This window comes from Esox lucius, chromosome 9 (assembly GCF_011004845.1).
Source record: "Esox lucius isolate fEsoLuc1 chromosome 9, fEsoLuc1.pri, whole genome shotgun sequence".
Classification (NCBI taxonomy): domain Eukaryota; kingdom Metazoa; phylum Chordata; class Actinopteri; order Esociformes; family Esocidae; genus Esox; species Esox lucius.
Window position 1 is genome coordinate 10,973,732 of NC_047577.1, and position 27,972 is coordinate 11,001,703.

The window sequence follows — 27,972 nt, forward strand, 5'->3', positions numbered from 1 at the left end:
TGTTCAGCCAATCAGATATCTCAAACACAATTTTTTGCCAACGTGTTGCTGGGTAGACACAAAAAACAACAACAGCATTTAAACCCCACATCAACTTGCAGCTTGTGGAGCGAGAGACACGGTCAGTGATTTTCATTTGGACTTCAAGACGTAGTAAGCTATTTGGTAACATTAAGAAACTGTTTTGGGAGTTTGGACGTTCATGAAGTCGACGATAAATTATTTTGACTAACTGCAAGATAGCGCGCTGGTTTTTTGTTGTTGTACGTAAACGTTAATGCTGTTGTTGTGCATTTCACCGTCGCTTGCCTTGGTTGCCAAGTCAAGTAATAAGTTAACAATTGAGGCATCCTTAAACTTAGTAAAAACGGCAATATTTACATTATAAGAATTGACACCAGTGCGGCAACTTTAAAACGTAGTTAATTACTCCTGTTGTTTACTGTAAATAGTTAACGTTAGCTAACCATAGACCAACATACCGTCAATTATTTTCGTCTTTGGAAAGTGCACTACAATGATGCGGCCATTGTTTTGTCTGAGTTGGTGCGTCGTTGCCGCATTAGCTTACGAAGTCATTACAAAAGCGACTTTCTAGGCTAGTATCCAAAACATTTGTGGACACACTTGCAATTTTATGGAAATATTCAAGATAGCAACGTCAGTTATTAGCTAGCTAAATTAGCAGAATCAGTGCTTGGTGATTTGGGATAGGGGGAGGGGCATGGCTTGACATGTTAGTGTTTATGTTTGCACCAGATGCGCATAGAAATTCATCGACTTGTTTTTATCATTTCAGGTTGGCCTGTCTACGTTTAATTAATTCTAACAGTACTAATCCCCGTTTCAAAACGATGGCAAATGACTGCGAGGCATGGCTGAACGCAAACCCTCTGGGTAAGTTATCTCTACAGTTAAGCTGTTTTTAAATGCCCGTCTGAGACTTCCCCGTTCCTTTGATGTGTTGGGCAGTGGGGATGTTGATGGCTCGATGATTACTGACTGCTGTTCCTACATAACAATTTGATCCATCTAATCAAAAGTGGTGGTCCAAATTGCTACGTTTATTTCATTTATTGATTATAATCTAACAGAATTACTTCCAATGACCAGACATTATTTGGTTTGCCCTGTTGACTAGTCCTGCAATCAATGAATACATTTTAACTCCTCTCTCGCCACTTTGCCGCCTTTCTCCAACGCCCACCAACAGACGCAGATGACCTGAGCGACTCGTTTCAGTCAGGCGATGAGGAGAATGGCATTTACACCAACAATATAAAGAACGAAATCAATGGCAACTGGATTTCGGCACCTACATCCAGCAGCAGCATCCACGAGGCCCGTCTCAAAGCCAAAGCAAAGAGGAGACTGAGAAAAACCTCTTCCAGGGACTCTGGGAGAGGAGACTCGCTTAGCGATAACGGTGACGTCTCCCGGGGCACCAATGGCACTGTACCCCCGACCAGCCCCAAGAGCAAACTGCTGGACAGGAAGTCCCGGGCTGGGAAGGGAAGAGGTCTACCAAAGAAAGGTATGGGAGTTCACTATATGTGGTTATACGTAATAATGCGTGTTTTACAGTTTTATGGTCACGTTACGGTTAGAGAAAAGTTATGTTGTAGGGGAGTATTTGTAAGCAAAAAAACAGGGTAGAGTGTGGTCTATGGCCTGTATACCATCGGTAAGAGCTGTTCTTATGCACGACACATCGGAGAGTGCCCGGATACGGCACATACCCATGAGATACTGGCAATATAACCGTATAAAAACACAGTTACACCAGTAGAATATTATGTGATGTGAATGTAAATCACTGTCACAATAATTGTTTGAATCACGTAATACTGAACAGGCGGAATATTGTTGCTATGTATTATTTTACCAGCTGAAATATGAGCAGCCTTTTGAGAAACACTCCAATATGAAAATGTCTTGTGTATATTTATCTCATGTATCCAGATATTACACCCCATATTTCCACACTGGTGACCAACTGACCTGATAGCTCTGATCTTTCTCTACAATTGCCAGGCCAATAGTAAACCAATTAGCTTAAACAAATGGCCAAAAGGAGCCTGGGGAGCTCAAACGCTTGTCAGCACACCATTTATCTCTGTTTGTCATCCATCTGCTCAATGGTTTCCTGGTCCCAGAACATTCCACTAGTAGCCATTGGGAAACCTGCATCTGGTTTGCGGAGATTAAAAATATGCTCTGTGACATAGGTGACTAATGTTGCTGATGATTTATAGGCCATGTTTCATCATCAAGTAGTTGGATGAAATATTGTGCCCTGTAGTATTCAAAAGATTCTCATATCTAACAGGCTTGAAACAAATATAGAGGTTTTGTCTGAAGATATGCATTCTAAGCAATAAAAAACAAGCTGGTGGTTTGTTGTAGAAAACCTCATCTTTCAATGGCCCCCTGGCCAACATATCTAACTAACCTAAATTGTTCTCCAACAACACAACCGTGACTCCATTCTAATCTTTTGGTTGCATGTATATTACTCTTCTCACTGCTAATCTAGTAAGGGCTCTTTAATCGCCCTCTAGATAACCGAGGCGCAATGCGTTTATAGAGCGGAATCTGCTACCCACAGAAAACACTTTGCCCCTCCCCCAGCACTCATCCTTTGGGTCCATAGTGTCAGAGACTTAGAAGAGCATTGCCGCTGTTACTACTCACAATACACTGCTCAGTGGATTGACAACGTACTGTTTATGGGGGGGGGGGGGGGGGGGTTTATGATTCCAAGGAAGTGTAGCCTTTCCCAAAATACCTCTGGAGATAACTCATGGTGTTACGTGTTAAATCTGCCACAGTCAAGAGCTAGCTGCTTCTGGTGGAACATAGCAAATTGTATGTCACTGTTTACAGTATCCCTACGTTAGCTGGCCAAGCTAGTTTTTGTGACTGTCCAATTCCAGAAACGCTTCTCGTCGGTGCACAAAACACCTCAGGATGTAAAATGGCCTGATATTTAGTTCTTTATCACCATGTTGGATCATGCCAAATGAGCGTAATGTCCTGGACCACAGAGATTGTAAATATGATCTGGTAATGTAGCAAACACAACGACAGCGTTAGATGTAATTCAACATCACTGTTGTTTGCTCCTTGGGGTTTGAGGCCAGGTGTTTTGTAAAAGCAATTTGTGACAACTGCTGATGTAAAAAGGGCTTTATAAATACATTTGATTGATGTAGTAATGGTTGTTTGTAGTTCTGTAGTAGATTGATGATGATGACATATGTATTGGATTTGACATGTGAATGAGTATCGCGTTGCAGTCCTTTATACAAAGAATAACCTAAATGTAGGCCAGTTATGCTGACGAGGAACCATCTTTCCCCCACCGGTTTCCATGTAAATTCTGTTGTTGGGTAGTTTTCCGACTTTGAAGTGTAACAAAAACAATTGTGTGTAACCCCGTTAGGCGTTTATAGTAGTACATCAAAGTGGAATCTGCCAAGTTTGCACACTAAGTGGGCAGGGCTAAATATAGAACACAAACATGGAGGGTGGGACTTGAGACTTATGAATATGTAGGGACCTAGACAAGCTGCGCTGCTTTGGAAATTGCCACCTCTATTTAAGAGACCAATCTGTTTCAGCTGGCCTCCAACAGATGTGGCTTTGTGTGGCACACTAATGAGGTTTTTAATTTGTCTTTCCGTCTGTTATAAATAGTTTTTTTACATAGGCCAATTTTAATTTTGCAATAAAACACTCCTTATCAAATATGTTAAGCAAAGTCACAGTGTAAACACATTATACATTTGGAAAGGAGGTTGTGCTATTCTCTCATTGATTATAGATCTGCTAGGTTGCTAGCCTGATTTATTTTATTAATTGTGATTCATCTTCGATACTGGTATTGAATAATTACTACATGAAATAAGTCATCAAAAGTAATGACATAGTGCATTATCTAGCTAGCCAGCTGTGTGGACATATTGGGCATATGGTTGTTTGCTCTGAGTAGACCAGGTTTGCTGTTGACCTGCATGGATTTGGGTCTCTCAAGCCATGCATGTATGGATAGGTGCACAGAATCTCTATATAGAAAAGAGCAGACCCACCACCTAAAACTGTACTTATGAGACGAGCAGGGCAAAGGGGAATGTGCTCTGCACAGAAAATGCCCCATCGGCGTTACCTGCCAGGTACAGGCCCAGGTAACGAGACTGGGAAGGTTTTTAGCTTTTTATTGTCTGGTATTTGTACTACCAGTGTGCTTCATTCTCATGGATTTGATCCTTTCGCTAAGTCAAGCTACCCTAGCTAGCAGGTGAAAAGACATGCTCCACCCCCAGGGAAAAGAGCTATACTTTCCAGTACCCCATTGCCCACCGGATCAATCTCTCTGATGTGCCCCAATGTGTTCTGGGGCCTCTACAATTACAAATTAGGCACTACATGCCGACAAGGTGAAAATTAGCCAACAGTTTACTGTAATTGCTCCGTCGTTGCTGTAAAATGAGAATATGTTTTCAGTCCATTTTTATCTGTCAAAACGGGTAGAAAGGGAAATGGAGTTATCACCTTTTTTTCTCTGCCTGTGATGTTTTGATGCAATGTGACGTCATAGGCCGTTGACTCTCCTTAAAGCCCCTTTGAAGGTGGTTTCCATCGTTTCGTTTCAGTTCACTGAAGGCTGACATCCTGTCACATGGGCCGAACGTGGCTCTTTGTGTGTGTGTGTGTGTGTTTGGCCATGTGCGGGTGTGTATACTGTTCAAAAGGTGCATTGAACTACTGTGCTCCCTTGTCTAGTCAGCACAGTGGTTCTGTGTACTGTTTATAGTGTAAGCTTTGCACTGTAATGTGACCATACCGCTACAGGTGCTTGTGGGCATTGCTAAAGAAATATGCCAATGAGTGCACTGTTTTTGCCCGATGAGAAGTGTGGACCCTGTTTGGAAAATGGCGTCACTGGCCAGCCTAACGGGACGTTGTCCTTGTGCTTTGTCCATTGTGCAGGCGGGGCTGGAGGCAAAGGAGTGTGGGGGCCACCTGGAGAAGTGTACGACCTGGAGGAGGTTGACGTTAAAGACCCCAACTACGATGAAGCTCAGGTATGGAACCAGTTACGACTTCTGACCCCGTGACTAAAATGCAGTGTGAACAGAAACACAGAGAAACCCCACGACCCAAGTCATTAGATGGCAATTTAACTGGGTCCAAGTTTTCCGGTCATAGAAAAAGAAACGGGCTTCGTGCTTACGAGCTGCTTCGGCACTGACCGCGGCCTTCAGCGGTTAATGTTATCAGCGAAACCTGCTATACTAGTTGCGCCGCATCACGTTCCGGTCGCAGTGTCTTTCCCGTCCTGTCGATTTGAATAACGGCCCGGTCGATTTGGGTTGGTTTCCTTGACGACACGCTGCCGGGGTGTTTGCTGAGGTCTGTGCTCCGCGTCGTTCACAGGAGAGCTGCGTGTATGCCACGGTCGTCCCTCCACTGGAAGAGGGGGACTTCGAGAAGACCATCACTCCCATAGTGCAGGAGTACTTTGAACACGGCGACACCAATGAAGTAGCGGTAAGCCGGCTACTGTTTTAACGCTGACAATCTGATTGATAAGATTTTTTTTTTGGGGGGGGGGGGGGGGGGGGTTCTATTTGATTCCGTGTGTTATTTCATAGTTTTGATGTCTCCAGTATTTTTCTGCAATTTGGGAAATGGTAAAAAAAATTAATAAAACTAATGCACTCGAATGAGTGGGTGTGTCCAAGCTTTTGACTGGTACTGTAATGTGTGGTGTAGTAGGGGATACTGGTTTGACAAAGACATTTACAGTGTGGCTGAGGTTTTTATTTCCAACCATCCACATTCCTCCAGTGAGCGACCCCTGTGTCGGATCCGTAGCAGGGGTTGTTAACTCCCTGAATTAGCAGGTAGCTGACCCCGAGCCGCTGTGTCTCCCCAGGAGCTCCTAGCGGAGCTGAACTTGGGCTCCATGTCGAGCGGCGTGCCCGTGCTGGCTGTGTCCCTGGCCCTGGAGGCTAAGGCCAGCCACCGGGAGCTCACATCCAGACTGCTGACGTACCTGTGTGGCCGCGTGCTGAGCCATAAGGACGTGGAGAGCTCCTTTGATAAGTTGCTCCGGGAGCTGCCCGACCTGGTGCTGGACACGCCGGGGGCTGCTCAGGTAGGTTGTCCGTGATGCGTGTCTACAGTTACAGTCCCCTTTATTATTTATTCAGGGCAAAAATATATATTTGTTTTGCAACGCAAATTATGACATTGAATGGTGAAATGCATGTTTTTTGTTAATGTATTCCTCCTGAAAAGGTTTACAAAAGTTTTGTTGGCGCCTGACTTGAACTGTGTACTGCAGCAAATGTGCAGTGAGTGGCTTAAATTCTCTTTTTGATAATGCCACACTGTCTGTTTTGCAGAAGTTATTCTCTGATTGGTCTAAATTTGGAAGCCCTCAGATAATATGTAGGAAACGGTTGATTTTGAGGAATTCTTTAAATACTAGAGTGAAGGATTACAAGGGCATGTGTGTAGTGCCTAACAGTGTTTCCCAATCCTGACTAACTGCCTCTAATCACCTATTAAAACAAACAGCATTGACAGATTTTTGTGCCACACCCACGTCGGTTAATACTCTAAAAATAGTTTCAAGTTCTGTGCAGATTCATTTTTCTCTTGTTAACAAACAAAAGGAAAAACAAAGAGCCCTGACAGCCCCTGTCCCTAGATCTACTCCAATACTCTGTTATTTGTAGATTACTGTGATCACTATAAGCTTACACGCATGGATTTAGCTTTAATCTAACTTGATTTTACCCCCCAGAGTGGTCCATTCTCTACCAGTTGATCAGGGACTCTTTAAAGAATAAATGTGCGCCACTAACTTGGTCTAAAGACGGACTGAAGGTCTGATGTGAACAGTGCCTTAGTGGTCTTTGAAGACCTTTGCCAAAGTGCTTGTTTAATCCTCCCAGATCCACCACACCCTACCCTGGCAGTGCCTACCTTCTGTTTCCTGTCACCGATATGTAGGTCTGGTACTAGTTCTGGTGGGGTGGACGGACGAGGGGGAGTAGTTGCCCGGCGGATGACGCTGTGGTTCAGTAATTGAATGGGAAAGGGTCGAGAGGGATGAGTGTCGGCTCGCGCAGCGCAGACATGCGATATTTCGCCTCATTGTCTCCGCAGCGCTAGGCCCCCCCCCCCCAAAAAAAAAGCAAGCTCAGCGTAGGAGGCTGCTAAAGCGGTTTACTCAACCCCCCCCCCCTGTCTCTTATCTTTCTGTGTCCCGCTCTCACTTTCTCTTTCCACCTACTCGTGTTTTCTCCCTCTGTCTATTCTTCCATCTGACTGGGCAGTCTCACTCTCTCTCTCTCTCTCTCTCTCTCTCTCTCTCTCTCTCTCTCTCTCCTATTCTTCCATCTGACTGGGCAGTCTCTCTCTCTCCTATTCTTCCATCTGACTGGGCAGTCTCTCTCACCCCTCTGACTGTTAAGACCGGTTCTGGTCAGATGACTTTGGAGCTCTCCCTCGTCTGCACAGACACAATGGCTCGTTAGTGACAGGCTTTGTCCAGTTTGTACAGTCCAGAACAGTGAGGCCGGTGCTTTTCCTCCCCCCTCTTCTCCTCCATCCCTCGTTCCGTCGCCCCGTCTCTGAGTCATAGGCATGGGTGTCTCTCTTGCTCTCGGTCAACAAATGCACAGGCCGTGGGGCCACCTCTGCTGTCATCCCAAACAGCAGGCGTGTTTACTCATCCGTCCAGCCCTTTGTCCCTCCGTTGGCTGACTCCCCCTGCCCGCACGTGGGCGGGTTGTGGCCTGTGTTCTCCGGCACGCACATGCCAACTGAACTGATCTATGGATGTTCGGGTTCATTTTAATTGTTGAACTTCAAATGCATTACCTTCCCTGCTGAGCTTCAGGCGAGGTGGTCCAGGCCCATGGGTGTTTATCTACTCCCTGGTTGAACTGTAGCCTTGGGTGGACTGAGGTTCCAAGGGTGGGGGGTTAGTGATTGGCCTCCATTCTGACCTTGGCTGTAAGTTATGCAGCCCCATTGTGTGTGCGCGTTATCTTTGTTTTCCTTTGTCTTTCAGCTCGTTGGTCAATTCATCGCCCGGGCTGTGAGGGACAAGATCCTTTCTAAGAGCTACTTGGATGGCTACAAAGGCCGTGTCGACTGTGTACATGCAAGGTTTGTGTCTGCATCTGCGTCTCCTGAACACAGAGCCCCTCCCCCTCTCGCATTTCCACACGGCACGATCGCCGCAGTGTTGGTGTGACAGCAGGTGGCTGGGCAGTTTGTTGGGTGTGTCCCAAAGCTTTTGGGGAGTGTTTCCTAAATATATGACATGGTCTCCATCCCGTCAAGGCGTTTAGAGGGACCCGTGGGAGAGGTTGTTCATGGGAGTTAGGAGGGAATGACAGGGAACTAGTGGGACCAGGTACCCCCTGATACTGTGACGGCAGGGTCCCAGCCCACTGACCTTCCACATCCAACTGTGTCTCCATGCAGGGCGGCCCTGGATCGGGCGGCGGTGCTGCTGAAGATGAGAATGGACGGCCTGCGTGTGGACAAGGTCTGGGGCGCGGGAGGGGGTCAGAGACCTGTCACGCAGCTCGTCAAGGAGGTGAGGCCAGTCTCGCGCCGCAACATTGGGCCCGACTCTCTGTCCATTGAAGTGTAGAAATGCCTGAGGAAAATGATGTGAATTGGGGAAATAAATTAATATTATCTGTCATTGGCCATATAGCGTGATGACATCTAGAGCTGGCCTGGACAAAAAAGGGAAAATCTTGACCGATGGTTGAGCAGTTTCTTGACCAACCGATATTGCTCATGTTTTGCTATATGTACTTCTTTATTTAGTAGACACACTTTTTTGTCCTGAAAGTCAGCTGGTGGCCAAGAAATCGCTGAACGACATCCTGAGAATGTCCTGCTAAATCATCCTAATGTTCTGAATTGTGCTGTTTTATTTGGTCACCCTAGTACTACTCTAATGAAAGTTGGTAAGCTAACACAGTGAAAGGGTCCCGTGTTCACAGAATATTGGCCGACATCTGAGCTGCCACAAGTGACACCACGTAAATATCTCAGACATTTCTGAACTATAAGTAAACAGCTTTGATGTCTTCTGCCTTTTCCCCCCGTATCAGTTTTATCTGTGAAGGTGAACAGTGGACTGTAGATGTACTTTTTATCTCCGCTTATGTCAGATGACCCTGTTGCTGAAGGAGTATATTTTGTCTGGAGACAACCAGGAAGCCGAGAGATGTCTGAGAGAACTAGAGGTACCTCACTTCCACCACGAGTTTGTCTATGAGGTAAGCGGCAGCCACTCCATTGGGGTTTTCTCTGTATTTTTATTTTGTTTCATATTTCCTAAATGTTTTTTTGTGTGAATTGCAAGCAGTAACTGTAACACGAGTGTCAAACTAAATCAGGGATGAGTTTCTGCAGGGTTTTGCCCCTTATCTTATTAAGGCCACTAAAAGTTCCAAGACTTCATTGGAGATTAATTGAAAGTTAACAAATAAAATGAAAAAATCTGTCAGTCAGACCATTCTTAGAATGACTTTGACAGCCCTGGTTTAATAATACTTCATTCCTGATACAGACATTTTAACTAAACATGACCGAACTTCATAAAGCTTAATACGACATCGGTTTTCTTCCTATTGTCAGGCAGTTGTCATGGTGCTAGAGTCCAAAGGAGAGAAAACACTCAAAATGGTGCTGCAGCTGCTGAAGTTTCTGTGGGTGTCCTCTGTCATTACTGTGGACCAAATGAGACGGGTAAGCTTGGGCACCACCTGGTGGTCACACTCTAGCATTGCAGCGCAAACGGTGCCCTCTTGTGTTGGAACTGTATTTTCTCCGGTTTGAGGACCAAAAACGTTATAGAATATATATATATATTTATTTATTTTAACTTCAAAAATGAAGTAGTAAATGAATGAATTCATACAATGGATCTCCTCGTTGAATGTTTACTTGCTGCTGCACAAGTGTTTTCACTTGAAAGTATACTCAAAGCCACTTTTTATGACATGAGAATTATTTTATTTGCAGGGATATGAAAGAGTTTACATGGATATAGCTGAAATTAACATTGATGTCCCTCGTGCGTACTTCATCTTGGAGCATTTTGTCGACAAGAGTTTCAGTGCTGGCTTCATATGTGAAAATCTGAGGGACCTTTGTCCTTCTCGGTAAGTGAGATTTGCTGTACACACATCCAGGCATTATTGGTAATATGTGGATGTGTTCATAGACGTTTTGTCTGTTTTCACAGGGGCCGGAAGAGGTTTGTGAGCGAGGGCGACGGTGGTCGCTTTAAACTGGAAAGCTACTGAGGACCCATTTTGTTCCAGATGTGTTCTGTAAAACTAAAGCTAGTTTTTACTATGATACATATTTTGTCATAATGGTTGGGTACAAAGCTGTTTTTCCCCCCCCTCTTAAACAGTGGAAACATGTACATTTCTGGGAAAGGGGGGTGGGGTTCTAAAAATTCATAAAATGGCACTTTGTTTTTGGTTTTTTTTAGGTTGAAAAGAAGTTAGTAGACGACACACCACTTTAAGGTGTTTGAGTATACATTTATAAGCTAAAATCCAGAAAGTGCCACACCTTATGATGACTGAGTCATTCCAAGTTGTTTTTTGTATTTTCCTCTTGATTTCACTGCCACTTCCTTGTTTTCTAGACCAAATCAGTGTTTGTACAGAAATTCTGGTTTGTGAGTATGAAGCTTTATAATAATAATAAAAAAAAAAGGGGGTCAGGGGTGGCACAGATTGTTGTTTCAAAGCAATACTTCTCTCAGCGGCTGTTGTCTGTTCTATACATCAAGTGTAGGAGTTATGCAAGAGAGCACAGATTTGGATACTAGGCTAGTCTGTGTCAATGCTATGCTCCTGTTTTTTTCTCCTTTAGCTCAAAGATGTCATCACTCAAAGTAATTAATTTAGAGCTTGGACATTAGGACCTGGCTGGGATCATTCAAAACAAAATGGTGTCCAGGATTATTTTTATATTTGGGAAACACTGTTGTGCAAAATAATGTACCAAGTTTAATTGCTCCCTGTTTGTCTGAAGTTCAGTAAATTGGTTTACAAAATGTATGCTACTGTCTGAACTGATGTAGATGGATGAAAAATGACCTCAGTATTAGAATTTTAATCCAGGACCATCAAAAAAGGTTTGAAGAATTTATTCACAACATCAAAAGGAAACATTACATTACATACTCTTAATTCAACCTCTCAGAAATTAAACATTTACAATATTCACAGCTAGTACACATTTTCATAAACCTATAGAATATGTTGAGACCTTGATGCCATAGCATAGTTGGCGACAGAGAAGTTGCAAAGGTTGTTTGTGTTAACTTCTGGCCTTAAATGTGTCTGCTTAAACGATTCTGGCTGTCGTCCATTTTGTGTCTACAGTGGCTATGACTCCATGAGCTGCAGCCCTGCAGACTGTACATTTGACTGTAGCTGCTCCTGCTGCCCATTATGCGTTCTACTGAAACTGTAGTGACTATTGACCTATTTTAGAGTTCACTGAACCTAACCCTCCTTGAACTGCTGTCCACCATTGGTATCTACTGTGGCTCTCGGTCTTTCCGTGCCAGTTCCTGTTGCTTGATTGCTTCCTGGGCATCCAGCTGCATCTTCTCCAGTTTCTCAAGGGTAACTGATTTGAGAGGCAGCAGCTTGGGCTTACACAGCACCATAGTTGGCACATCCTCCATGGACAACTGACCTGCAAATGACAGCAAAACCAACAGTGAGAAGTTACAGGTGAGGCTTGTCATGTAGTTGTTGGATGGCATACAGTATCCACAGGGTATATCAAAGGACATCAAATAGTCTGAACCCAGGTCCCTTGTGTGACAAGATTGGATGAGCCCACAATGCTGAGATGCCTATGCATTTACAACTCATACTCCAGATTACTTGCTAACAACAACTGATGTCCATCACACTGTTCTATATGCCATTTTGCAATTATCCATTGAGAATACTGTTGGCGAGTGTTGACGGAAAGTAAAAACTGGTGGGCTGTATCCGTGTACATGTTTGGGGTCTGGAACAGGTTTTAGCACTAGATGGCAGTGAGGTATTTTCCGTTGGAGTAAAACGTAAGAACAGAACATGGGTTAGCTGTTGACACACTTGTGTGTTTCTCCTACTGAAAGGGGATTTGCTTGTACTGAGTTGCATAATGATCTACTTATGCTTGGCTGGATCACGATTGATAATATTCACCTTGTTTGGGCAAAACTTCTCGAAACATTGATTTGACTTCAGGCATTGTCTGTGTTGGTCCAGCTGAAATGGAATAACGAACGGTTCAAATAATTAAAATTTTTGCTAATTATAATGAACGATAATTTAGCTAGTTTATAAGCTTAGCTAGTTAACAAGCTAACATAACGTTCGCAAATGTAGCACTAAAAGGACAGTTGACACAGCTGTAGAAAGAACATTCACGACCCCTAGAACATGAACGATTACAAAACAGTACCCAATCACTCTGACAACGATATATTTACACAAAATGAATGCATTGTATACATACCGAAAGCTCAAAAAACAGTTGACGAAGTCCGCCGAACAACAAACCAATCTGTGACCACTTCCGGGATTGTCATTCTTCTTCTTCTCCTTCTAAAATTTACCAAGTGCATCACACTGCTGCTGTCTAGTGGACACTATTGGAAGTTGATATTGAGTTTGTCAAGGTCCTTACATCATAATAAATACAGACAACTCACAAAAGTGTCTTTACATCGTTATATTTAAACATATTTATATTCTAGATAAATACAGTGCAAATATTTAATCTGTAAAGATATGTGGTGTTTAAAATGAATTGAATTGACCTTATCCGAACATTTCTTATGTAGTACTAATCTATCAATTTGAATGACTGTATGTACTAATTATATTAAACATACTAGCCATATATTTTACGGGCTTTAAACGCATTGTCTCTCTTAGGAAAACGTTTAGAATGGAGGCGTTTGTAATGGGGGTGTCTTTTTTGTACTTCTATATTATTTTAGGATGACAATATAATAAGCATAGTGATGAAAAGCTCCAACTTTTCATCACTTGCAATGTCTACTTTCAAGAAAGAGTCGTTACACGGTATATTTGGTTATGCGTGCGTGCGTGTGACGCAATTTAGTGGTGGGGAGGGGACCAGAGTAACAGTGGTAGGAAAGAGGAGGAAGCAGGGATGGCCGAGTCACACCTCTGAAGGTAAAACAGTTATATTATTTCATGCCTTTCAATTTGCCCTTATATCATGCTCCTGTTTTTATGGCTGGGTCATTTAATGTCCCATGTTTCAACCGTGTTACTCGATTGATGACGAAGAACTATTGCCTTTCCGTAGGTTGAGAACGCAATCTTTTGTTCAAGCTTCGTTCGGAATGGCCGCTGTTTTGAGAATGTGTTTTCTTGTTTTCTCATGTTCAGTGCTTGAGCGATAAAAGGAAGCAGTAAAAATGAAAGCAATATCACTGCCCCTAATGCCATTGTGTCAATCTGTAAAATAAGATTGATTTGGACAAACCGTATTTAGTTGTCAGTACTGTAGAGCAATGTAGCTACTGATTTGAGCCGCGCGATCGAGTGGTTGTGTGCTTGCAGCGGCTTGTTTCCCGTGATAAGCTCGCAATGGTCGGGATGGTTTTCCACGTCTGACAGCTGCTTTGGTACGGGCCTGCGAGAACCGCAGAGTCAGAGTGGTTGATCGAAAACTAGCTGTTTGAATTAATTCTTTTTGATAGATAAGAACATCTACTGATAGTTGTATATTATTCCACAACATGGATTTGGCATAGTTTGCTCGTAGACTTGACTGAATCTGGTGGCAAAAAATAGCCAGCATAGCTAGTTAACTAGTTTCTGACGTTAGCTTGCTGTGTTGACGTTTCGTCTTTTTATTTTATGACTGGCAGTTGAAACGATTTAGCAGGCTAACTACTGGGTTTTGTTGGCAAGCACGCGAAACAATAAATAAAACAATACACGTGTTTCCACACCAACTTAGCTGCTAGTTTTTTTGCTTTGAGTATCAGTTCGTGGGGAAGCTACTGTGTCTACATAACGTTATGTGGCTAGCCTTTTGACAAGAAACAAAACCACCCCCACCGTTGGCTGCTCTAACATACACACAGCAGGTTGGCTTACGTCTCGTTCTTACGCAAATCAATCGGGATCTTGGAACGAAGCTGGACTTCTCCTAACCGTGCCACGGCTTTTATTGATAATCTCGCTTTCCGCGTATTTGTTATTGGCATGGTGACATCCTGGCTGCCCGGGCTGTTCGCTGCTGGTCATCCAGCTAACTAGCTAGCAACTGCCACCTCACCAGTGGATCTTTTACCGTCAGTATTTAGCCCTATTATGGTGGTAATAATCATTATAGTCAGTGGTTTGTAGGCCTACCTAGTCCAGTAAATGATTTGTTGAAAAGGGAAATTATTTGTTATGGCAAAAGAGAGCTGTAAAACCATTTATTTAGAAGTGGGCATAGGAAGATTGTTCCAGCCACAAATACGCCAGCCCAGATGTATTTTAAGTTTGTAGGGATTGTATCATACCAGAAAGTTGAAGTTGCTACAATATTTCTATAATACTTTTCGGCTAAGCATGTCTGTATATGCGGATGCTTATGCAATCCTCAAAGGAGTGGACTGAGAGAAAATTGGCAAGTCTTGTGAAAACAGTACACAACATGGAAGGACTTGGCAGGATTGCTAGTAGTAATGGCTTTGCCCAAGATGTCCACTGGAGATTGTCTACTTCACACCGGCAAAGGCTAAGCAATTAGCACACTAATTGAGGTGAGCTACAGTGGTGATGGGGATTGTGGATGACATAACGATTGGGGACGGATTTGCTTATGTTTTGGTATATTAATACTGGTAGTAGTTTGGGCATGTTTAATTCCTGCCATCATCTGAAAAAACAACAGTAACACAATCATGTAAACAAAGGTTAGTCACATCTTAAGGATTTTGGCCTCTTGGGATTTGTAGTCTCAGAAATGCATCAGTGTGTTATTGGGAAGTTGATAACCTCGTCAGAAAAGATCCCCATGTTATATTCGTGGCATGTTAGCCCCTGTATCTACAATGCCCCTCTGGTGTGTTGTCATTTATGTATAGCCATTGCCTATTTTATGAAGGCAGGGTTTATGCATACAATGCATGTATTCCTTGTAACAAATAGTTTGGAACTGCGCAAAAAATATCACAGATGATACAAATGTTTTAGCAGCCCCTTTAAGTGCAGTGGTTACCATGGTAACAGTTTCCCCCTCTGTCATTTGCTTGCTTGTATCTGACTAGACTGTAGTAACCTGGTCTCTCTGCTAGAAGTTGTTTAAACTGAAACCTAAACCTCAGCAAAACAATCTAAGTATACTAGAAAGAATCTGTGGAGATTTTAGGGGGAGATGTTTCTTTTATTTATTTTTTGTGGGTCGGATGCCTACTCTGGGTCGCACTGCTGTGGTTGGTGCAATCCATGATGGTTTTGGGTTTGTCTGCAGGTTTGTGTGGGGGTGTAGGTTGCATTAAACAAATAAACAGAGTTGATATTATGCAAATTCAGATGGTTTGCACTACAGGTAGATAATGTCTACTCTCTAATGGCTGATCTGCTCCCAGTAAAAAAAAACAAAAAACACTTGTTTTAGACTTGGTGCTGAACCCCCTATTCCTCTGGTATCTTGTGCTTATAAACCACTATTGGTCTCCTATGTAACACTAGGTCAGCTTTTTGCAGCAAATTGTCTTATCTGAAGTATTGTAAAATGCTCTCATAGGTTACAAGACTTGAATGGTACAATGCTTTCCACCCAGAAAAATTTTATCATATTTTTTTCCACATAAGCCAAATGTATCCATAATTATATTCGTTGGTAACTGTTTTATTATCAATGTTAACAATTGTTGGACTGGGATGTCTGTGGGGTTTGTTACAGCATTAAACCTGTAACTTCATTCTTTGTGTTTTTGATATTCACCACCCTAGTTTCTTTTTAGTAGGCCAAGGCTGAATGTGTAACAATGCACTTGGCTAACCTAAGCCAGTGAGCCTCTGACCATAACATTATGAGGTGTTGCACTTCCATAGCCGCCAACTAGTCACTAGTTAATGCAAAACTGTTTTATGGTACGTGCCATTAGCCAGCCCCCATACAATGTTAACCCTGTTTGACGGGTTCCGTCACTGAATAGTGTGGTAAAAGCACCTCGCTGAATTACCATCTACCGCAAAGTATGCATGAAACGAGCATAGTGCAAACATCGGAGTAAATATTTCTCTGTATAAAAGGTGACAATATAAACAAAAAGCAAAAAAAAATCCTCCAGAAAGAATACTTCTACAATGCTGAAATAGTCATAGTCAATGCCGGCCCATCGCTGCGGTCAGATGCTTGGCTGTGTACAGTGTTCGTAATCCATTGGCCTACAGAGCAGTTTTATGCCCGTCGCTTTGTCATTCAGGGTTCGACGGGACCTCTTTGACCTCTAAAGGTCTTCTGACTTGTCGGGGGCCTAGTGCTTTGAAGACCGCTACCTCCCAAAGATCTCACACACCCACACGCCCCCCCCCCCCCTATTCTCAGCAGCAGTGCTAACCTTTACATTGGCTTCGGTCTGTAGCCGTTTGAGACGGGACCACGCAGAACACCACAGAGCTAGAATTAACTAGAACTTCAATGCATGGAAATTTGTGGGGTTCATGTTTCAATATCATTAGTAAATCTTGACTAAGTTAAAAATATATATATATTTTAGCAGGTCTGCAACAATAAGTTGTCGGCGTGAGACACAGCAACTGCCAAAAAGTAAAGCCATTGTAAAGGGGCATTCACATGATACGTGCAGAAACTGCATTGTGCCGGAGAAAAACTTGAAATTACTTTCAATGGTTGCGCTTTCCTGGCGCACTAAAAAGGCACGGGAAAATGGGAAGTGAGCAGTCTGATGGAACTGCTTGTTATAAAAAAATGGATAGCATTGATCGAATTTCATGTCATTCATTTGTTTATTTATACCTAGCCATGTTTGTTGTTGAATGTGGACTAGTACAGTTGCTAGCCAACGTCAGTAGACATCTTTCTGATCTCGTGCCTTGACTTGCTTTTACGCCCAACCTTGCGTCCGGCACAGCTCACGACCTAGGCCAATCGTAAAATGGAGGAGTTTGCGGTGCTTTGTGCTGTTCATAGGACTCTGTATCGGTTCAGCGTCAATTCCGTAAGGCGCGTTGAAGTGAGAACTATTTCTTGTGAAATGCAATAACACAACGTTCACACAGTTGCACCACTAAACCGGTTGGCTTGGTTAACTTGTGCATATGTTTGTTTACAGTTTGGCAGCGCGAGGTAGCTAAGAGGTCAGGTAAAGGATCTTCTCAAATGCATTGTTGAGTAGTGCCTAACGTCAAGTTCGCAGTAGCAGCTCTGGTTTACAGGCGAGCTTGCTAAGCATTCCCCACATTACGTGTGTGATGGATCACGCCGTGCGTAAAATGCATCTGCGGTTATTGAAAACGAGAGATGTGGTCTGTACCTAATTCCATTAACTGTTTTTAAAGCTGTCAGTTACTAGATTCTCAGCAAGGTCTTACCTTTTATTATCCTTGCTAACTGCAATTCCATGCACATTTCCTCATGTTAAAGCATACTATTTAATGCTATTTTAGCGTACTATTGTACAAAGTTTTCTTTATCACTTTTCAGGACAGTTTAGAATGGCACCTTTCAAACTGAATAGTAAGAGTTTTGTACAGCATCTGTTGCTTTATTGTATGTACATGAAGAAAAACATTGCACTTCTCCTATTTGTTTGATTACTGCTATCGGAAGATATTTTTGTGTTGTGTAAGACGAGGAAAACACATTTCCAGTAAATAAAACACTTGTATTTAATACTATAATTTTTGAAACTCTAATTAATAATCAAAATAGGTGCAGCCTTAATCTCGAACCTTGGCATAAGTTTGTCTTGTATGACTAGGATATGTCAGCTGTTGTAGATTAATTAGCCTATAATTCCCTACATCAATTAGCTTAGCCTAGCATGGCATGTCACTCAACCTTTTGTCTTTAGCCCTTACTCAATACAATTTACATTATATTGCTATTATTGTTATTCATTTTGACTGATTTTTGTTTTGTTTTTTCTTCTCTTTCTTCTTATACAGTGTTCCAAGAGACCAAATTCTTAGAATCTCAATGACCTTTGTAGTCTGAGCTCTCTTCCACCCAGACTGAGTGGGATTACCTACAGTACAATCAAGAGCAATGTGGGCCCTGCCTGCCACTACTGCCACTCCAGTCAAGTCACACTGTCAGAGGATTTACTTCCCCATGACGTTCTGAGAAACGAAAAAGAGAAACGAAACAGTTTGGATCGGCAGGATTTTTTCCTGAAGGCAGATGCTTGTAAATATGAAGGCCCACGCAGGTATATATTGAGGACATACGCGAAGGCTGCCTCTCAACCTTCTCCTGCTCCATGCCCATTTGTCCCGCCTCCGTCACATTTCTCTGAGGGGGCAAAAAATAAAACAAAATAAACCGTCTGGAGTAACCGCCGGGACGTTACGGACCCATGAGCGACTCTGCAGGAGGTCCGACAACCACGTCGACGACATGAGTAGTACTTTAGGCAACAAAGACAAGGACCCGAAAGAGAAGGACCCGAAAGGAGGTCCGGCCACGGGGAAAGAAAGGGAAAAAGAGGCCAAGGCTGCCCTGGCTGGATTGGGAGGTAAAGATGTCGGCAAGGAGCCCAAGACCAAAGGTAAAGACGCCAAAGACGGAAAGAAGGATGCGGGTTCCGCGCCGCCCGCCGTCGCCTTTTCCGTGGACAACACGATAAAGAGGCCAAATCCGGCGTCAGGGACGCGGAAAAAGGCCAGCAGTGCAGAGGTGAGATCAATAGGCCCGTAACTGATGGCGAAGGAATGCGACGAATAAGGAATAGCATCTAGATGTTCTCTGACAGTGTTGTCCCATGTTGACGCTTGCATGGGGCCCTTGGGAAAATTTATGTAGGCACCACTTTAAGTCACTTTGGGTAGAAGTGAGTAATAAATGGCGTTTGTATTGTTGTGCGGTTATAGTGTGCATTTTGCATACAACGCTCCCATGTCATGGAGTCGAGGGGTCTCCAACCGATTCAGACCTATTTTGGGAAACAAAAATGAGAATACCAAGTGTTTTTTGATACTGCTTTGCTTTTTATTTGGGCCATTTTCTTCTCCCCTGGAACTTCTATGTGCTCAGTTTACAAGAGAATGTACTGGTTTCATTATGTAGCAAATAAGGAATGTGCCAGCCTTTGATAAGTCTGTAGCCCTTTACAAATAACATACTAAAGAAATGTGTATTTATTTATCCTTCTGCTCGTGGTTCCTTACTTTTTAGTTTTCAGGTTTTGGGGAAAGTTTAGAGTTTGTCTGACCGCCCATGAGGTGTGGTTATTGTTGTTAGCAACTTACTGAGATCAAACACTCAATAGTCAACATGCGAAAAGCGAGTTGCTGTAAGAGTTTAACTTTTTGAGCCTGTAATGCATGAACAGGGTTTGGGTTAATCCCAATGTTACGTTGATAGTAGGTTGGAGCCCGATGTGTTTTTAGACAAGCTACTCGTGAATGGGCTGTGGGCTAACAGTAGGTACCTGTAGGTAACGGTAGCTTGCGTTCCACCCGTTGGAGACCTCTGATTTGGACACATTATAATGCATTGATTTGGGACTCATTACTGCCTAGAATGGTTTTGATCTGCATTTCCCGTTCCAGGTGAGCAAAGAGGTCACCAAGTGCCGCGAGGAGAACTCCACACGTCTGGATCTGTCCAAGCGTTCGATCCAGTCGCTGCCCACCAGCATCAAGGACCTCACCCAGCTGGCCGAGCTCTATCTGTACAGCAACAAGCTCCAGAGTCTCCCCTCAGAAGTGGGCTGTCTATCCGGCCTGGTCACCCTGGCCCTGAGCGAGAACTCCCTCACCAGTCTGCCGGAGTCGCTGGACTCGCTAAAGAAGCTCCGGATGCTGGACCTGAGGCACAATAAACTGAGGGAGATCCCGGGGGTGGTCTACCGGGTCACGTCGCTCACCACGCTGTACTTGAGGTTCAACCGGATCACGGCGGTGGAGCGGGACATCCGGAACCTGGCCAAGTTGACCATGCTCAGCATCCGTGAGAACAAGATCAAACAGCTGCCCGCCGAGATCGGTGAGGGGAAGGGCTGGGCGGTCGCGGAGGAGGGCTGAAGCGGGTGGTGGGGGGTGGTGGCGGGCTAGAACCCATGATTGTGCTCTGGTTCACATGGACAATAAATTTTTCTTGTGCCCTGTGTTTACACAGGGGAGCTTTGCAACCTCATTACCCTGGACGTTGCCCATAACCAGCTGGAACACCTTCCTAAGGAGATTGGCAACTGCACACAGATCACCAACCTTGACCTACAGCACAATGAGCTACTGGACCTACCAGAAACTATAGGTGAGTCTGACTGGGACGTCAGCATAGTCCGTTCTTTATGACCGGTGATCCACGTCGTGGCCCTCAAGCCGACCCCGCAAACAGTCTGTTCACCGTGTAGCCAGCAACGTCTGTATTTGAGCGGTTACACATCTCAAACCCTCGTTGTTGGCTCTTATAGGAAACAAAGTGCTGTAATTTCTATTGGAACTTGTGGCATATTGTACACCCGTCACCAATGCTGCCTAACAGATGGGGTCGATTGTTGTGTTTTTAACTCTTGTCCCATTGCAGGCAACCTGTCGAGCATAAACCGCCTGGGTCTGCGCTACAATAGGTTGTCAGCCATCCCCAGGTCGCTGGCCAAGTGCAGGGAACTGGAAGAGCTTAACCTGGAGAACAACAACATCTCTGTGTTGCCGGAGGCGAGTGGTGCTTCGTCATTGACACGTCCGGGATACGTCACGGTCCCTTAATGTGGACACGTCTTCATCCGGGAGATATCGCCGTAGATTGCTCTGGTTCATCAGCCCGCCGATAACCAAGCGTTCTCCTGCTCTTCTTCCTCCATCCGCAGGGTCTTCTGTCAAGTCTGGTAAACCTGACCAGTCTTACCCTGGCGAGGAACTGTTTCCAGTCCTACCCTGTTGGCGGGCCCTCCCAGTTCTCCACCATCTACTCTCTCAACATGGAGCACAACCGCATCAGCAAGATCCCCTTTGGTATCTTCTCCAGGGCCAAAGTACTCAGCAAACTCAACATGAAGGCAAGACCACGGGGGGGATTTTTTTTGCTGGTGCCGACACATAGTATGGTCCCCCTTTCACATACACTCAGTTTTGCCGACTTATAGTTGACCCTCCATTAGTTTTGATTAATAAATAATGTCAGAGCTGCTGCTTTGATGTTGCTACATGAGGGGGAAAATCCGCTTTACAGCAGGTCCTGGGTCTGAGCCCCATTCCACTACGTACTTGTCTGACTTGGCTATGGATAAACAGTCACATCAAAGTTGCTCAGTTTTTATTCTGATGTATTTCTATCGCAGCGTGTCTTTCTGAAAGAACCTGCTACGGGTCAGACTAACACACAGTATTTAACCTGAATCCAAGGACTGATCTGTAATTTGAGGACCAAATAAATCAGACTTCTTCTCATAAAGATTCTGTCAATTCATTTTCTTGATCTGAGGAGTGCATTTTTAAGTGTCTATCCCATTACACATTTAGTAACGACGGGATACATTTGAAAGTTAATGCATAGTAAAAAAAAAAAACATGGGGCTGGGGAGAAGGTAAAGTAACAATTGTCTGTTGTTGATCCGATTACGTTGTTGTTTACCAGGACAACCAGTTGACGTCTCTGCCTCTAGACTTCGGCACGTGGACCAGTATGGTGGAGCTCAACCTGGCCACCAATCAGCTGACGAAGATCCCGGAGGACATCTGTGGTCTTGTTTCGCTCGAGGTGAGGCCCTGTTACATTCCAGAGGAATTTGGAGTTCTTGCTTTTCCCACACCATTCTCTACTTCCAAAAAATAAATGGAAAAATTGTGATAACTTGTTTCGACGGTGTGTTTTGATCGACTGTTGCTTATTTTGTTTAATGTTATTTTATGTTAAACGCTACAAGTTGTGATAAAGCTGCTTGTCAGTGTTTAAATGTTGCCTTCAGTGTAGTGAAGCTATTCTTTGTTTACAGGTCTTGATTTTGTCCAACAATCTTCTGAAGAAGTTGCCCCATGGTATTGGTAACTTGAGGAAGCTGCGTGAGCTTGACTTGGAGGAGAATAAGTTGGAATCTCTTCCAAATGAAATCGCTTACCTGAAAGATTTACAGGTTCAAACATATTTCCGTACCCTTGTGCTTTGAACTGTAACGACAGGAATGTTCTTTACATCACCTGTTTTGTATTCATGTCTCCTTGTATCATGTGGATGTGTAGACTGAATGAACAACGTGTGTGTGTGTGTGTGTGTGTGTGTGTGTGTGTGTGTGTGTGTTTTAGTTTGTTGCGTCACAGTATTGACATTTTGACTTCCTCCCCATCAGAAACTAGTGTTGACCAATAACCAGCTGACCACGTTGCCCAGAGGGATCGGCCACCTCACCAACCTGACCCACCTGGGTCTGGGGGAGAACTTACTGCAACACCTGCCTGAGGAGATCGGTGAATATGACTTCTAGCTTGGACCGGAGTTGGGTCCGATACACAAACCCTGTGAAACGTTAAAGATCAAAATGTTGTCAGTGGAACTGATCATTCCACGTTATTGTACTGGACCTTTGTCTGACGTGTCCATTATCGATATTCTACTAATTCCCTGTGAAGTGGTTGAGTCAGCCAGTTCAGATATATTAGCATGTTTCAAGCATGTGTTATGGATACTGTTTGCGATCGCCAAATCATTGTATCAACTGCCTGACGATGCACCAGCCCCAGTGCCTCCACGTAAGAACATAACGCTATCTACCCTGCTTGAATTGCTCCGTTCTTCTGTCCCAGGTACACTGGAGAACCTGGAGGAGCTGTACCTCAACGACAACCCCAACCTTCACAGCCTCCCATTCGAGCTGGCCCTGTGCAGCAAGCTGTCCATCATGAGCATTGAGAACTGTCCCCTGAGCCACCTGCCCCCACAGATCGTCGCCGGAGGCCCCTCCTTTATCATCCAGTTCCTGAAGATGCAGGGGCCGTATCGTGCCATGGTCTGAGAGGGCCACAGGTGTGGTCTTGGCTCAAAAAGCCATGGTCTGAGAGGTGATCTGACAGACCACGCCCATGGCCGACAGACCACGCCCATGGCCGACAGACCACGCCCATGGCCGACAGACCACGCCCATGGTATTAAAGACCACAGCCTATGTTTTAACAGACCGCGCCCATGGTATTAAAGACCACAGCCTATGTTTTAACAGACCACGCCCATGGCTGACAGACCACGCCCATGGCTGACAGACCACGCCCATGGCCTGATATTCTGATGTGGATGCCCACCCAGTCAGCCTGTCCTCCCCAACCTGTCTAACTACATGTCATACACTGTTTAAAAAAAGAAATGCGTTAAAAAAAAGACAAAAAAAAAGAACATAACAACAATCAAAATGTACAGAATGTGAGGAGAAAAAATGTCCGGTTCATGCATTATCTATCTATATATCTATCTTATATACGTGAGGAAAAAATACAAAACAAACAAGGCAAATCCTATATTGAGACTGCTTTAGCGTTTCTGTTCAGGAAGCATAGCCATTTAGATGGCCAACTTCCACTATATTTCATTCCCGAATTATGTAAGAAGACAAATTAAAGGGAATTCCACTACTTTTCATTCATATATGGACACCGGGGTTGTGCTGGCGATTAGAAATATGACATGAAAAAGTGGTTGAATTCTCCTTTAATATACATCCACCCCCTTTTGCCAAAACTGATTATGTATATTGGGTGATTGTCAGCTGACATTGCTATATGAGTCTTTTAACATATAAATCATATTCCCAATGCCAACATATTTACAGTAATTAGGCATATGTCTATAAAAAGAGCTTAGGATACAATTGTATGCAAAACATATTTGAAACTTTACTGCTGCTGCCATAATCATGTTGATTTTATTTTTGATTATTCTTTTTTTTTTACACTCCACTAAAGATTTTTATTTGTGTTTTATAGTGAGGTTTGAGGATAAAGAACAAAGGTCTAATGTGGATGTTTTTAATTCACATTAATACATAAACTGTGCCTACATATCCAGGGTGATCTGCTGTTTTGTCTGACTAGTATAACTCAATTGTCCATTAATATTATACAAAGGTATAATTTATTTAAAATATTTTTCTTTTCTGGAATTGTTCGAATAGATTTTTTTAACATGTATTATATTAGTTGTATTTGTTGCAGTCGGGCACAGTTCTATAGAAGTATGTGATAGTTATCGATTCTAATCAATGGCTTGGTTTGAAATAAAACAATTGCAGTAATCGCTCAAAAGTAAGCCGGTAATATGTACAAGAAATGCATAAAAATGTAATGCTAAAAAATAGAACCTTTATCGGACCGACAGTAATTTTAATCATTTTAATGTTTACTCTGTTTGCTACATCTTCTGTTTTGGGGCTCTGTAACTGTAATACAATGTTGAAATGATTGACCGGCCACAACATAAAGAAAGCTGAAGTAAACGTGTCAGCACAGCCAATTACTAATGTCATGGTTACTGTTATTATGGTATGCCAGAAACAAGAATCAAACCCCTATTTGTAATTTTACATCCAGTCTCTTACTGCGTTTTAGTCTTTCTTTTGGATTGCTCATCCTTTGTCTTCTACTTCTTCTGAAACGGTTTGTGAAGATCTCTGACAGTGGAAGAGTTGCTCTGCTCAGCTTTTTGTATTGTCGTTGCTGCTGTTCTTATGCACTTTTTAAATGACCTTGGAATAATCCTCTTAACAATGACAACATCCTAATCTCCTTGGGGGCATTTTGTTTCACAGTGAGGTATTTTATCATGTTAATTTTATAATGATGTGAAATTGATATAATTGTAGATTAATTATGATACAAGCTCTGGTTTAAACCTAAACTAGTAAGTCTGTGTCAGGAGTCAAATTCAGACTATTTGGATTTTGTCCCTATCAATCGTGATGGAAAATTATTAGTTTGAGCTGTATGTCTGATGCTGTTGGTAAGGGATGTATTACAGCACCCCATATCTTGCTCATATGTACAACAAACAATAATGCAATTCATTGAGTTTCACATTGTTAAATTTCACATTGTTGCAATTTGTTTTAATTTTTTATTATAATGTATAATAGGTTTGCTCCGTCACGACTGTACATTACAAAAGGTATATCAAACCAAACACCTTGAAGAGGGCGGAGGAGGCTGAGTACTAAATCATGACTTTAGAAAAATATTTTATTTTAATCAAGTGTTGGTCAATGTTTTTTGGCAGCAGCTGGTGGTTGACATGTTGGGTGTGGACTGGTAATGGGAAAACCAAGGCCTGGGCAGAGCACACACCCAGAAAAAATATACCGCTGCTTCTAATCCTACCAGCAAAACCTGTTGCTGCTTCAGTGTGAAACTTTTCTGAAACATGCTGTAAAATATTGATGGTGGGGGGGGTGAAAAGTGATTTATTCTAAACAACATTGATACAGACTTAACAGAACACTTGTAAAGTAGCCTGGCTGGGACAAATCCATTGACCTCCGATCCTTGACCTCACTCTCGAGGTTGCAGGAGTTCAGAGCGTCTGGTGGTTTTCAAACAGATCAAATTGTTTGGACCGACGAACAACACGGAAAAAACTAAGGTGCATATTTGAGCCTATAGCGTAGTAGTTAGTTACAACACAAATACTTTTTTTTGAAAAGACAAAAAAATGTTAAAAGGGCTTTCTTCTTGTTCTCTATGTACACGCTCAAACTATACCACCAGAGACAACGCATTCCCGGTTTTATATTTTAAAAAAAGCCTCGGAGGAAATGGACAAAACAAATGTATTTCTTTTTTGTTTGTGTTATTGCGTTTATAGATGTAAACAAAATGGAACAGTTGTGAAAATGCCTTCAGTGAGTACATAAGTGAGATGTGCATTAGGGTATGCAGCCTGAAAAATGCTGTTATCCCATATAATCTTAAGTCTGTTTTTGTTAAAGAACATTCTGTGCCATTTGCAAGTGAGGGGTAATTGACACTGATAGTATATATAGGTAACCTGGGACCTGTCAGTCTTAATCGTTCAGTAAGGCATTTATCAAAAACAAGGAATGTAAGTTGAACATGCTTTTGGAATAATGGTTATGACTTTGTCTAGGTTCAGTGTGTTGAGAGTGGTCATGTTTTGGTCTCATATCTGACGGTGAATATATGAGGCGGTGTTTGCGAGCATCGAGAGGGCTTGGAGATGACTAGTAGGTGTTTTTATTTTTTATAGTCTTTGATTTTAGGTCATAATGTGTAAGAATCATGGTAAATTTGATCCTTTTTTTAATATTTTTTTTTTATCTTGTTTTAAATTGTAGAAACGTATTGTCTCAATCCCTTTTCTTGCCTGGCTTAGTTGTATAGGTTACCAAGCTTGTTGAAGAATAATTTAACATGAAGACTTTTTGTCTGGGTCGGAACTAGGGGCATCGATTTGTTGTAAAAAGACAAGATAATGTGGCTAATATTTGGTATCTGCAACAAAAAAAAAATATATATATATCCATTGCGAATAGTATCTGAAGCATTGTGCAGCCTACAATGCTTAACCTACCTATTCTTTGACAAGCAGCCTTAACTGTTTATCTTTGTTTTGTTACTATAGTCTGTGACTGTACCTACCATGTTATATCCAGTAGTTGACTGGTCTGTAAACTGTCATTTCTGGTTTTTGCTTTCTTGCTCTGTACATGCTTATTTTCACCTGGCCTGATCAGTGAATGACAGTTCTTACTTGATCATGATCTAGCCTGGTATCCAAATGGAGGTCTGTACTACTATTCTGGAATGCTTAACTAGTGATCAATGGTGAGACAGTAGCACTTCATTTAGATTCCAGGCTAGCTACTAGGTTACCCCAAGCAGTCCCTAAACCATACAGACCTGCCCAGGCTAAGCCCTAAATTTCCCCACATCCCCACCTTCTCCTCAACTTCCAGTCGATGGTTGCTCACATGGCTAGTTTTTAATCATATAAGACAGATAATCAGTTGTGATATAAATTAGATGAAACATTTCCTGGCCTTTAAGTGACCGGTCTCTTGACCAGGAAGAACTCCTGTCTTTAGTTACAGCCAATAATAACTCGGGCTCTGAGTTTTCTCCCTGATCTCTTCACCTCAAGGTCAGGAAAAACTCCCTGACGCTCATCATGACAAAAGAGCTGACGGTTTAATGGTCAGAAATTAGACGGATCATCTTATTTTCTACTACTAGAACACAGTTCTTTGTTGAAAGATTCCTTTTGTCTCTGTTCAAATATGTGAGTCCAGTATATGCAGACATGGCTACCTCAATGTGAGTCTGCATTTCTGACTGTCATGGCCACTACCGTCCAAGTTCAGGAGTATCAAACACAAATGTGCTAAAAGATATTGTGGCAGGGGGGGTAAAATAATATTTTTCTCAAACTTTTGGCGCTGGGTGACAGTTCCCATAATTTTTTTTCCCCCTGAACATCTGCTGTTCTTTTCTGAGATGCTTATTCTAATTATTACTTGGCAAATTAAAAGATAAATTATTTGTTTGCTTGGTTGTAAATTTCCCACTTATTAATCGAAGCCTATTGTAAAGAATATGATTCAGACACCTGCTAAAAAGTTTGCAAAATAATTACTTTTTGCAAAATATTTGAAAAATTGGTCATGCTTGGTGACGTTCTGTATGTACATATATCTTTTAACTGTAATAAACCTATAGAAATTTGCAAATTGAAAAC

The 27,972-nt window shown here is 42.8% G+C and overlaps 3 protein-coding genes across 5 annotated transcripts; 2 read left to right on the top strand and 1 right to left on the bottom strand.

Annotated features, from left to right (window-relative positions):
• The first annotated feature begins 26 nt into the window (after nt 1-26).
• Nucleotides 27-11,424, top strand: pdcd4b (programmed cell death 4b). Of its 2 annotated transcripts, none has more exons than XM_010872760.3 (12): nt 27-121; nt 800-897; nt 1,214-1,534; nt 4,993-5,087; nt 5,440-5,553; nt 5,942-6,163; nt 8,093-8,190; nt 8,512-8,626; nt 9,216-9,323; nt 9,685-9,795; nt 10,072-10,211; nt 10,295-11,424. In XM_010872760.3, the coding sequence occupies exons 2-12, from the start codon at nt 855-857 to the stop codon at nt 10,353-10,355; spliced, it is 1,428 nt and encodes a 475-aa protein (XP_010871062.1). In that variant the 5' UTR covers nt 27-121; nt 800-854; the 3' UTR covers nt 10,356-11,424. The 2 variants fall into 2 exon arrangements, with proteins under 2 accessions (XP_010871062.1, XP_010871063.1); XM_010872761.3 differs by having other exon boundaries at nt 58-153.
• bbip1 (BBSome interacting protein 1) lies at nt 11,200-12,691 on the bottom strand. The gene is made up of 3 exons (XM_010872765.3): nt 12,592-12,691; nt 12,279-12,341; nt 11,200-11,772 (listed from the first exon to the last, which is right to left on the bottom strand). Exons 2-3 carry the CDS (start codon nt 12,322-12,324, stop codon nt 11,612-11,614), a joined length of 207 nt encoding a protein of 68 aa, XP_010871067.1. The 5' UTR covers nt 12,325-12,341; nt 12,592-12,691; the 3' UTR covers nt 11,200-11,611.
• On the top strand, nt 11,737-27,959 carry shoc2 (SHOC2 leucine rich repeat scaffold protein). 2 transcript variants are annotated; one of them, XM_010872763.5, is made up of 10 exons: nt 11,737-11,810; nt 18,246-18,975; nt 19,851-20,286; nt 20,419-20,556; nt 20,830-20,960; nt 21,113-21,301; nt 21,880-22,002; nt 22,238-22,375; nt 22,589-22,706; nt 23,043-27,959. In XM_010872763.5, the coding sequence occupies exons 2-10, from the start codon at nt 18,697-18,699 to the stop codon at nt 23,249-23,251; spliced, it is 1,761 nt and encodes a 586-aa protein (XP_010871065.1). In that variant the 5' UTR covers nt 11,737-11,810; nt 18,246-18,696; the 3' UTR covers nt 23,252-27,959. The 2 variants fall into 2 exon arrangements, with proteins under 2 accessions (XP_010871065.1, XP_010871064.1); XM_010872762.5 differs by lacking the exon at nt 11,737-11,810 and adding an exon at nt 13,183-13,277.
• Nucleotides 27,960-27,972: the final 13 nt, after the last annotated feature.